This window comes from Vanacampus margaritifer, chromosome 7 (genome assembly GCF_051991255.1).
Source record: "Vanacampus margaritifer isolate UIUO_Vmar chromosome 7, RoL_Vmar_1.0, whole genome shotgun sequence".
Classification (NCBI taxonomy): Eukaryota; Metazoa; Chordata; class Actinopteri; order Syngnathiformes; family Syngnathidae; genus Vanacampus; species Vanacampus margaritifer.
In genome coordinates, this window is record NC_135438.1 from 3,332,315 (window position 1) to 3,344,896 (window position 12,582).

The following is a 12,582-nucleotide window of genomic DNA, read 5'->3' on the forward strand; positions in this document are numbered from 1 at the left end:
TAGCTAGCATACTTAAGGTAAATGCTAGTGAATGACGGAGAGCAACACATTTGACACATCAACTTAACTACTTGTACAAAAAAATTACCAGAATGTATGAATGTGTAAATCAATTCTGGAAACATAGATGTACAAGTAAATATACATTTGAACAAATTAACTTAAATGCTTGATCCTCAGGGTGTGGACCTTTGCAAAGCGAGGCGTCTTTGTCGCTGGCAGTACCCAACGCGTCAAAGTGCGAATGCTTAACATGATATGTTTAAAGCAATTACTATATCCTTATTTGAAAACCCGACCAAAAAGTATTGGCACAAACATCCGAATAGTACGTGTATTTCTCGTGAGTTTTTTCTTGCAAATTTGTGAGTTTTTTCTCTGAATATTACACCCCCCTCCCCTCTGGAAAAAAAAATAAACGGGGCCCGAATACACCGTCGTACGACCGCAGTAGTACCACACTCTACAATTACAATAAGTTTTGATGAAATTGACATCTACATGATCTGCATCCTTGTCAGCTAATCTGAATATTTATACACGCTCCATGAAATGTTCCCTTGCTTTTGTCCCTTGTGTCTCCTTGACACCAGTCCATCGTCACGACTTCATCTTTCTTTAACTTCCTGGAGGTGCCCATCCTCCACTAGCCTTTTTTCCAGTTGACACCAATGTCAGTGGGTGCAATTCACGTGGTAGCTTGAAAGCTCTTTTGTTTGCTCAGCTGAAGACCGTCGCCCCCGCATGGCAGTAAAACAACCTTCCCTGCCAGACAATGTAAACAGCAAACTACAGGCCTGCTGTTGATACTATAGCATGTTGACAGCTAAACCTAACTTCTGTGATCTTTTTATTTTCCGCTTCAACAAAAACAATGCATTCCAAATCTTAATGTGTGCGTCTGTGTAATGTACGATGCAAGTGTAAAAGTAAGATGAAATTAAGACTTGAAAAACAAGAGTAATTTAAGCAACAAAAAACTTACATAAAGCGAAATCTGCATGTTTTGCCAAATTTTCAATTCTTGCCGGACTGAGCTCTGAATTATTTTGTGCGAGATTAACTCTTTCACTGCCAGACGTTTTCAGAAACGGGTTGTCGCCAGTGCCAGCCGATTTAAGCATTTTGACTGATCTTTCAAGGTCCACAGAAAATGTTGTGTTTGGACTATGGAAACACACAAACATACTACCAAATGAAAGATTGGACTCTCATCTTTCATCAGAAAAAAAAAGTTTGTTTCTACCTTATTCCGTTCTTTAGTAATCAATAATAGAAAATGGTTACTTTCACCGAAATTCTCTGTTTTGAAACAAAAAAACGGAGAAAAAGAGCTTTTTGTGAAACAATGTTATTTCATGCACTCTAGTGAATTGTACACTTCTTTTTGTCCATGAATGATGCCACAAACACCTAAATAGTGCTTTACTTCTGTAAAACGCTTTCACCAACAATGAAAAAGTGTTTTTAGTTTGCAAAATACGTTTATTTCCATTCAACAGTGTAACAATTTGACAAAACAATTTCGCAAACTATTTACAAATGTGTGCAACTGTGGTACTACTTACAATTATGTGGATGTTTCAAATACAGTTTTTCCTTTTGTAACGCTCTCCTGCGTGCGAGGAGAGCGACCAGGATTCGCACAACAGATTAGTTTCACTTTCGCTTTGTCCGTTTCGCGTGCAGACGTTACACTTTCTTGACGGCCTTTTTTTTTCGGGGAATAAATAGCAAGTAGCAGACTGTACACACTCCTCCGATGAATATGCATTGGACTCGGGGCACTCTTCGTCGTCCGATTGAACGTCCGTCAACCTCGGAGTCACCATCATCATCATCATCGATGATGATCATCGTCGTCATCAATGTGCTCTTTATCGTTGGTCGATGTCTTTGAAAAATTCGGCTCGACCGTGAGCTGCTTGCAAGCGGCCGCCATTATGGCTTCTTCAGCCATTATCCCCTCAACACTCTAGCCCCGCCTCACGTCTTCTACTGACGCCCACCCAATCTTGTCAAAAGAGAGTCATCGCTGCCCTCTAGGGTTCAAAAATAGTCATTAGGCTCAATAGACCTGCTTGAAACTTTCACCACAGCTGCGGAAGGCTTGCCTGCACCCGTTTCAAAAAATAAAATAAAATAAAATTGGATGACATCTTTTAACGTCTTTGGCGGCCCACCGTAGGTTTTTACTTGACGTCTTTTAACGTCAGTGGCAGTGAAAGAGTTAAAGGCGCATTTTCAGAGTATTTTGTCTAATTCCAAATCGTATGACTTGAACAACCTTGTATTAAAGAATGTCAATGTAAGCAAAAATAGGCATGCATTTAGCTTTTATCTAATTTGACCTCTGATGTTGTATGCCTTTTCATTTTTATTGTTAAAACATAGTGATAGAAAAAATACATTGGGCAATACGAAGGTTTTACTTTTTAAAATTTGTTCTGAAGATTACTACATTTTACAATAAAAAAACACATTTGCATACAATTGCTAAAAGTTAAAAACATAAGGCACTCTGAGCAATGCAAACTATCATGATCAATTAAGAAAAATTTACGAGGAAAAAACATTGCTGTGAAATTATCCCAAAATATTATGACCGATCCAAAAAAAAAAACATTGGTGACAAAAAAAAGATTTGGTACGTATATTAATAAAAAAATAAAAAAATAAAAAAAAACTACATTTGCAACAAACACGAAAAAACTCTTCCAGTTCCGAAAATTTCCCAGATTGCTGCGCCTTAACTCACGCTGTGCTCTCGTTTCTTCAGGTGTCATCCGAACGCAAGAGCTGCTGGACCACGAGACGACCCCCCACTACTGGCTGACGGTCTACGCCATGGATCGAGGTGTGGTTCCCCTGTCCGCCTTCGTGGAGGTCTACATCGAAGTGCAGGACGTCAACGATAACGCGCCGCAAGCCTCGGAACCCGTCTACTACCCCTCCGTGATGGAGAACTCCCCCAGGGACGTATCCATCATCCAGATAGATGCGCTGGACCCGGATGCTAAGTCTAGCGATAAGCTCAGCTATCGGATCACCAGCGGAAACCCACAAGGCTTCTTCGCCATCAATTCCCGGACAGGTAATACTGCTGTTGGTTTTTAAGGGGAGATTTGGGGGGGGCGACATGGATTCATAGTGGTCTGTGAACCTTATCCAGGGCTGTATGTAGGCATGGGCCGATGACCGGTTTGAAGGTGTATCGTGGTTTTAAAAAGTCACGGTTTCAATTACTGTACTACTCAAATTGTATGTTATTGGTAATGAGCATTTCTTTTCATTTTTTGAGGGAACTCAAACAAGTTGCCTCTTTGAAGATAATTGGGGAGGTCAGATGAGAGCATACATGGATGCTTTTTTCCTATGTTGCATTGTCATAAAGAAGAAAAAACATGATGACAACAGGTACTAGTTAGCCCCAAGGACAGCGGGAGCCGCCTATGGGCCTCTTCTAAAAACACTGTGATTTATGAAGAGGATTTAAAACCGAACAATAATCTTTTTTTCAACTTTTTTACACCTTTCTTAATGTACCAAATAGTCGATATTTGGAAATAAAATTTAAAAAGTAATTTTGTATTAATATGCTGGATTGGTCTGTATCATGCCAGAAAATGGGCAAAAATGTTCATCATTGCTTTCTATAAAGTAACAACAGATGTTTGCAAACGTCTTATTTTGAAAAAAACCACACAAATATAATCAGTTTGTTTTTGTGTATTGCAACAGAAATCTGAGTACATTTACTATTGAGAGACTGACATTCCGATGATTTGGACAATTCTAAATTGTAAATGATTAATATCTTATCAAAAATTTACAGCAGCAGAACTTTACAGACTGTTTTTTTTTTTTGTGCGGGGTCCCAAGTTCGATTATAAATTCGCACATATGACACCTAAAGTCACATTAACATGCCTGTGCGAATAATTCACATCTATTAATTTATGAAAATAAAAAGGCAATTTACTTTTTCTTTTTACTTGGGCAATGCCTAAGGGAGTCCTCTCTCCACTCTTAAAGTGCCTTATCTCATGCGCTGCTTTGCAAATGGCGTGACCATTAATATTTCATCGGCTTCTTATGAACTCGCCCGTGCGCTCTACACTTTGTCAGTTTTGTGTGCGTGTGTGTGTTTGTGTGTGGTCTTCTCCCTCCTCCCAAAGGTAGTCGCATCAACACAAGCTGCAGAGTTATTTTGGTTACTACTGCCAATGTGAACTTTCTGACCAAATAAGGACGGAGAGTCGTTACTAGCGCGCCGCCCTCTCCCCAAACCATCCTGGCATAAGTCGCGCATGGGTATTCCCAAGTAGACGGAGGAAGTAATTAATGCAAGAGCACGCTAACTTAAATTTTCCCTTCGTCGGTCACTGATTAAATGTGTCAGGAAGGCAGAAAAAAGAAAAAAAGGCTGCTTGCGCCCCCATAGGAAGTCATGTCCATTGAATTCACTTCTTCCAGAGACAAACTGTCACCATCATAAACATCACTGTCTTAGATGTGTAAAAACGTGTTAAGCGTGGCTAAATTTAGCCGGAAACCAATTTTCCCTGTAGATATGATAGACTGTAATTTTCCCCTCCTCGATATTGCGATTTAATATGCTATTATTTTTTTCAAGGTCCTCCTCCTTTGCATTAATTTTTTTTAACAAACAAGTTATAAATTAATTTGTATTTAAATAAACAATATCAGATTTATTATACCTACATGTTATCTACATTAACTCATTCACTGCCATTGACGGCTATAGACGTCAAAAATTAATTAGAACTATTTCTATTAGTTTTACACTTTTTCTACTTTTGTTAATGAGTATGAAAACCTAAAAAATTGAAATTAACATTTAGAACAGATATATATAAAAAAAAGTGATTTATCGTGAGTTAATTATTGAAGTCATGTGATTAATTACAATTTAAAAAATGTAATCGCCTGACGCGATTTAAAAAAAAAGAAAGAAAAGATTATTAAAAATTAGGGGCGTCAGGCGATTACATTTTTTAATTGTAATTAATTACAATTTAAAAAATGTAATCGCCTGACGCGTTTAAAAAAAAGAAAAAGAAAGTAAAGATTATTAAAAATTAGGGGCGTCAGGTGATTCAAATTTTTAATTGTAATTAATCGCATGACTTTACCAGTTAACTCACGATTAATCGCAAATTTTATATCTGTTCTAAATGTACAATAAAAAAAATCTAGGTTTTCACACTCTTGTTAACAAAAGTAGAAAAAAAATTGTTAAACTAACAGAAATAGTTCAAATTAATTTTTGACGTCTCTAGCAGTCAGTGGCAGTGAATGAGTTAATTAGTTAAGTTTCTACACACCAATTGAAAGTAGGTGTTAACACAAAATCAATTAATTCATCAACGACTAATCAATTATCAAATTAATCGACAACTATTTGAATAACCAAGAAATTGTTTGTCGCCATTGTTTAACTCAAAATTGTATAAGCGTGACGCGTCAACGTGACACGGCAACCGCACACCGCTGGTTTGCGAATATGTTTAAATTTACTGCATGCAAAGTTGTGTTTTTTTTTCCTCCATAATGACACGTTCTAAATCTGCGTCGGGCGTGCGGGGCCCCAGTCTTGGCGTTCACGCAAAGCTTGTGAACCAAAGGGTGGGAAAATAAATGAAAGCCTATGTTTTGTGTGTGCGTGTGTGTACCGCTTCAGCATGTGTTCCAAGCTAACAAGCTATAGTGTTCCTTCATCCACTACAGTCGTGAGGCTTCAAAGACACAAAGGCTTTACTTGACGTCCGCCTTGAGTGGTGGTCGTGGCGGCGGTGGTTGCCGCTTGCTCTTGCTACTCGATAGAAGGCTTGGGTCTTCTTCATGGCACTCCGGTAAATAAAAACTACTAATGTACTTTCTCTGACGGGAAGCTTTAACACTTCAAATGCTCGAGTGGCTCTTTTTGTCCAAGTCAACACCTGCAAGACGAAAACAAAACAGCTCTTTTCAGAAGCTATTTGAAAAGAGGTTAGGAAAAGCTAGAATGGAAGTGTTGGGTTTTGGTTCTCCGGTGCTGGGGATTGGGGGTGCGCGCTTTAAAAAAAAAAAAGGGATTTAAAAACCTGCTCTACATTGTTGCCATAGTTAGGAGTGCGGCAATTCTACCCGTGGCTTTAAGAGGTATGAGCAAGGCTGTTTTAATTTGTGTTGTGATGGGCGGACAAGCATTCATTTGTGAATCCCCCGCATGCATACTTGATTCATGTATACTTCAGTCAAAGCATCCCACTTGCTGTCTGCTTGTATTTTCTCTTCTCATGGAAGATTGATCAACGCACTTATTAAAGGTTGTCAATGGCGCTCGCCCACGTTTGATGGCGTGCGCTGTTTGGCGGCAGGTCGTCGTTGGACATTGAACGGCGGCACCCTTGTTTAATGACCTGTTTGCTTGGCGATGGTTACCAAGCCAAACACGGCAACTCGATTGTGGGCTTTGTGACTAACGCCGGATGACAATCTTATCACACTTACTGCTGCACCCATGCAAGATGAATTAGGGCGGGGACTCCCCACACACTCCACAGGGTTGCGTAAGATTTAAAGTGTCACGGCTACACATTTACATTGCTTTCCTCACGTGTTATTTTGAAATAAAAAAGGTCGACTTACTGTTTATTGCCACCGCCCGTTGACGTTTACTTTAAAACAGAAAAAAAAGAAAAGAAAATTACTTATACAACCACTAGGGGTGTTAGAAAAAATCGATTCGGCAATATATCGCGATATTACAGCGCGCAATTCTGGAATCGATTCAATATCAGGGATGTGATTTTTCCGCTAATTCCGCTTTTTTTATCTACCCCCCCCCCCCAAAAAAAAATTTTTGGGGGGATTTTTTATTTTTATTTTATTTTATTTTTTATTTTTATTTTTTTATAGTAGTTCATTGTGTATGCACATGACTCCGACAGATAACATCTTCTGCTATAACAAAGACATTTGTGGTATGCTCTAATATGAGTTACTTTTCATTTGGTCATGATACAATTATTTGTTCATGAAATTTGAACTCTTCAACATTATTTATGTGTTAACTTAGTAATCACATTAGTTAGATATGATGATATTCTCAGTGATAGTTTTTAAAAGCAAAGGCAATCCAATGTTTTTGAATGTGACTGATTTTGAGTTGACTAAAACTGCCATTTTATATGGGATAGTTCAATATACATTGAAAATTTATGCTGTTGTTTTGTCTATTTCTTTGTCATGTGAGTGCATTGAAAGTACTTAAAAACACGGAAAACCCATGAGCTCTAACCCTAACCCTAACCCTGGACCTAGCTGGGTGCCAGCGGCCCCCAGACCCCTGGCTAAATTTTCAGATAATTTCACTTTGGTCAAAACACATCCCTGCAATATGTGGCCGAATCGATTTTTAAACATCAATATTTTATGGGAATATTCAACAAAACGTCTTACTTAGGGTTCGGATTTACACATTAAGCATGGAAGAATGTTATATTAATGGAACATTAAGCCTTAATACTGTATATTTGATTTCATTGCTGTTCAAACATGAAACAGACTGCAACCTGAATTTTCAGACAAATAAATACATTTTCATACAAATGTTACAGTGTACATGTACAAGTTTACTGATTAGTATTTTCTAAATGTGAGTTTTAAAAAAAAATCGCAATAATCAATTTATAGATTCGTATCGGGATTAATCGAATCAAATCGTGACCTATAAATCGAAACGCCAGGTACTAGGCAATTCACACCCCCTAACAACCACGTAACTTGGTCTGACAAGCACACTAGCTTAATGCTAAAACCTAAATACACGTGTTAATGACATTTTTAATTCACCCTAATATGTTTGATTATATTTCATATTTAGATGTATTTTGTTTTGTGTTTCTACCATACATTTGGTGAGGTGTGTAGTTGGGAGTCACATTTGGTTTGGATTCAGGAGAGGGAGGGGAAATGCGATTCTTCTCATCGTTACCTTTTCAGCACAGTTGCATCCATTATCACGGGAAGTGAGATAGGGAAAGGATAACTCCAACAACTTCCTGCCGCTCCTGGCGGTTGTCCGCAGGTCAAGGTAGAATCACACCGTCAGAGGAAAGAGCGGCTGGAAATGAACTGAATATTGTTTAATGTGCCTTTAGTGTTTGTGCCTCATAGCGTTGCAAGTTACTTGTTTTCTTAACTCATTCACTGCCATAAATTCATTAGAAAAAAGATTATTAAAAATTAGGGGCAAGAGGCGATTAAATTTTTTAATTGTAATTAATCGCATGACTTCACTAGTTAACTCACGATTAATCACAAATCTGTTCTAAATGTATAATAAAAAAAAAATCTAGGTTTTCATACTCTTGTTAACAAAAGTGGGGAAAAAAATGTAAACTAATGAAAATTGTTTAAATGAATTTTTGACGTTTATAGCCGTCAAAGGCAGTGAATGAATTTTAAAAAAAAAAAGAGAAAAAAATTATAAAAAATTCAGGGCGTCAGGCGATTAAAGTTTTTAATCATAATTAATCGCATGACTTGCGATTAATCACAAATTTCATATCTGTTCTAAATGTACAATAAAAAAATTCTAGGTTTTCATACATACATACAAAAAATGTTAAAAATTGTTAAAATTAATTTTTGACGGTAATAGCCGTCAATGGCAGTGAATGAGTTAATAATGAGACTTTATTCTCTAAACGGTACTACCTTTTCCACCTAGATTAGAAAAAAAAATCTTATAAAATCATACCGGTCGTTACAATTATATTGTCGTATGATGGATTTTGGTAAAACATCGCATTCTGCAAATGGAAAATGTGCGAGTCATTTCCTATAAGTCCCACAAGATGACGCCAAAAAATGTAACGTTTTAAATTTACTTTGCCATGCGTCTTTATTTTAATGTTGTTCTTTCCTGTTTTTTTTATCATAATTTTTCCTGTTTAATCTCATAAGATTAAAGCATTTCCCCCCCCCCCAATTTTTTTTTAAAACATTCTCAAAAATAAAATTCGTAACGTTTTACTAACACAAGATTATTTTTCTTAAAAAAAAACCTTCATATTACAACTCACCTCATGTCCATTCATATAGATATTTAATAAATATTAACTAACTAATAACTAACAACCTTTTGTCTTGAAAAATCTCACTTGTTCTTGCGTCATTATTGACTTTTCTCGTAACATTGCAACTTTTATTCTCAGATCAAGACATTTTCTCAAAAAAAACAACTTTTTTTGTTGTTGTAAAATCGCATTACGACTTTTCTAGTAACATTATGATTTCACTCTTGAAAGATTAGATATGGTATTACTGTTTGGGGAAAAAATCTAACTTTTTTTTGTGTCAATGACCCTCATAAAATGTCAACTTTATTCGACTTTTTCCTCATAACATTCTGACTTTTCTTCTGCCGCATTCGATCCCAAATGCAGGCGTCCCGTCTGCATCCCTAATGACAGCCATGTCCCGACCTGCTTAATTTTCCCCGCAGGTCTCCATTTTGTCAAATTGCATGTCCAATTTTCATGGAAGGCCAGAACTTCACTGCTGCTCGGCTGCTGTTGTTGTTTTTTCCCCGCCCCCCCCCCCCCCAGCCCGACCATCACAGCTATAATTACCGTCAACCCTCCTCGGCCCACGCCTTGCGACGGCTTTGTGCACGTCGGGACAAAAGGAAGGTCTGCGTGTTGGAAGTGCCGACTGCTTTTGGCTCGTCAACCCGATAATTTTCCAGTTTTCCGGATTAGCCGCGTATCCTTTGCATGAAAGGACCGGTTCTGTTTTGCAAGTATTCATTTTAAGTCCAATAAAGCCAAATAGGAATCAAACTTTCAGGCTGTTTAAATAGATGAAAGTATTGTCGGAGATGTTTGGCTTGGCCGCGCAATCCTGAGCTTTGAGATTTTTACGCTTTGCTGTCAGCATGTGCAACAAAACCAGGACAAGATGTAGAAGGCCAAAACATCCAAAAAGAAATGTTTTTCCATATCATACTTTGGCTATTGCTAGGCTTATAACACATGCTTGAAATGAGATGTGAGAATGATTTATTTTTTCTAAGTCACAGTCACACTTTTTCACATTGTCGCCTTGAATTTTTTTTTGATTTTATTCTTTAAAAATTATGACTATTTTCCCAAGATTTCCTATTTTCAATTTACAGAGATAACTTTTCTCGCATCATTCTTATCCATTTTTTTTTTCAGAACAACAATTTTTTTCTCTCTAAAATTATCGACTTTATTCCCACAATTTCATTTTCTCTCAAAAAACTTTTTGATTACATTTGTTACATTAACCGTCTCTTGACAAATGTGACTTTTACGAATAATGTTAGTTTTTCTAGTAACATTACGACTTCATTCTTGGAAAAAGTGCATCTTTTTCCCCGTGTCATGAATTTATTCTTGTAAGGTTAAGTGTTATTTTTTAAACCCTGAAAAAAAAAATCATACTTTATTCTCATTTGATTATGAGTTCATTTTCTCAAATCTTTGTCGTGCTGTCATTTTTTTCCCCTTTAACTTTGCATCTTTACACCTTGAAAAGTATGTTCAACATTTCCCTTGAAAGTTATGATTTCATTCTCATTCCCGAGTTTCACTTTTAAAACCCCGAAAAATCTGACTTTATTTTCGTTTGATAACAAATATTTTCTCCAAAATTCTTTCATTTGATTTTTTTCCTCCTAGCATCGCAACTTTGCTCCCCCAACAAAAAAATGTTTGTCATTATATTACGAAGTTTCCCTAAATATGCATTTTTTGAATAAAACCTTATTCTTGTGAGATTAGGAAATATGTCTCTCAATGTAACCTTTTCTTGTGGAGAACAAGAATTTTTACTGTGTATGAGATTGAAAACGTAAAGATTTGTGCTTTTCATTGGACAGCGAACTGGATACTTTATTGGTGCCATCACATCAGGGTTGAAATTCTCAATTGTATAACAATGATTCATTCTTCCTGTTGTTAGAGTGGAAATTATATACAGTATATAGATTTAAAAAAGCTGTGTTTTTTGTTTTTTTTAAATTGAATGAAAATCAGTAGTCTTATGTTTAAGATTAAAAAGAACCAAAAAGGAAAGTCTGAAAATGGAAAAGTAGCTTGAGTGGCCGACTTGTGTTTTCCTAATTGCAGTGCTGAGCCTGCGACTATTTCTGGGCAAGCGTAAGTTGTGGGCCTCGCGCTCCTCGCTGGCTTTTGGGGTTTCGGAAATCCTTCGCTTGATGCTAATCGGGTCGCGGTGCGGCGACGGGGCAGCTCTTGGTGCGGTCCGAGCTGGCTCGTCCACTCTGTGTTTGGGTGCAATTAACGCTGGCAGGACGAGCACGAGATGTCGCTGAGAACGTCGCCGTTTAAGCAGATTTTCTTCCCCTTCTGTCTGCATGTTTGTCAACGGGTTAAGACTCGCTGGTTTTATTTAGCTTTTGGCAAAAGGTGCCTTAAAAAAAAAAAAACTCTAGATGAGGCGGAAAGGCACTTTCTGCAATCACAAAGTGTGCTATGACAAGAATGAGGCAGTAGCTGGAAATGAGTAGACCTGATTGTGAAGCCAAGCACTTTTTTTTTTGTTCTTTTGTCAATCTGGATGTTAGATAGCCGGCTATTTTCAGATTCATGGAGGATTATGTTAAGATTTAAATACATGGAATGTACCATTTGGCTTCTTTGCGGGGTGGGGGGGTGGTAATTTTCCATCGTAAATCACCTGTAGAAAAGAGAACCTTTTTCTCAAACTAATATCAAAATATGTGCCTGTTTCTTTTACCGTTCTTTTGGTTTCAGGAATATAATGTTAGGATTAGACATTCATGATGAACCATTTACTTATAATGGTTTTTTTGTACTATCAACTATTTTGTGATTACAACGGCGACGAGGAAATAAATATTTGGTGTGTGTGTGTGTGTGAGGGGGGTAGTTTGTTTGTTTTGATGTTAGCATTGCATAAACATTCCAGTATATGGATGGGATAAAGTATTAGCATTTTCTAGCAAGAGTAAGGATTCCATGATAAATCAAAATGGCAAATAAAAGCAACCTCATTTTCGAACAAAAATGAAAAAAAAAGATTTTTGTTAGTTTGTTTGTCTGTAAATTTACTGTTGAACTCATGTAGAAAAAAAGTGACAGTTTTTGTTTCTCCATTTTGTTAAATAAAAAAAATAAAAACTACGGTTTTGATTGATTTTTTTTTCTCAAAGAGCGCAAAAAAACTACTAAAACTTTGTTGGGTCTCGTCTCCATTTTTAGACGGTTTTAGTGTCTTGTTTGTTCAGCTTGCGTGGGAATTAAACGCTAACCAGCTGAGCTATTTGGGCTGGTCTTTGAGAGCCTTTGCGACATTTCACACATGTCCGTTCGACAGCTGCCCTCAACAAAATGCTCTTAACGGCGGGAAATCTTTTAACTCCTACACCTGTGCATATTTTATAGATGGTTAAGTTATAGTAAGTGAAGTTAGTTATAGTTAAGTTTTTGTGGTGTTTTACATTATTTCGGAATAAAGTGTGTTATTGACGTGTTCTTTTTGTTGTTTTTTTCACTTCCA

General features: G+C 37.1%; 1 protein-coding gene across 17 annotated transcripts in view; it reads left to right on the plus strand.

The window, feature by feature from the left end:
• The window catches only part of fat1a (FAT atypical cadherin 1a), a 78,593-nt gene that overhangs the window by 15,587 nt on the left and 50,424 nt on the right, over positions 1-12,582 (plus strand). For all 17 annotated transcript variants that reach the window (XR_013294822.1, XR_013294819.1, XR_013294823.1 and 14 more), the window contains exon 3: positions 2,780-3,094. Coding sequence is in view for 13 of the 17 variants with exons in the window: in XM_077571126.1 (XP_077427252.1) it covers positions 2,780-3,094 (315 nt within the window). In the remaining 4 variants the exon portion in view is untranslated. The remainder of the gene's footprint in view (positions 1-2,779; positions 3,095-12,582) is intronic.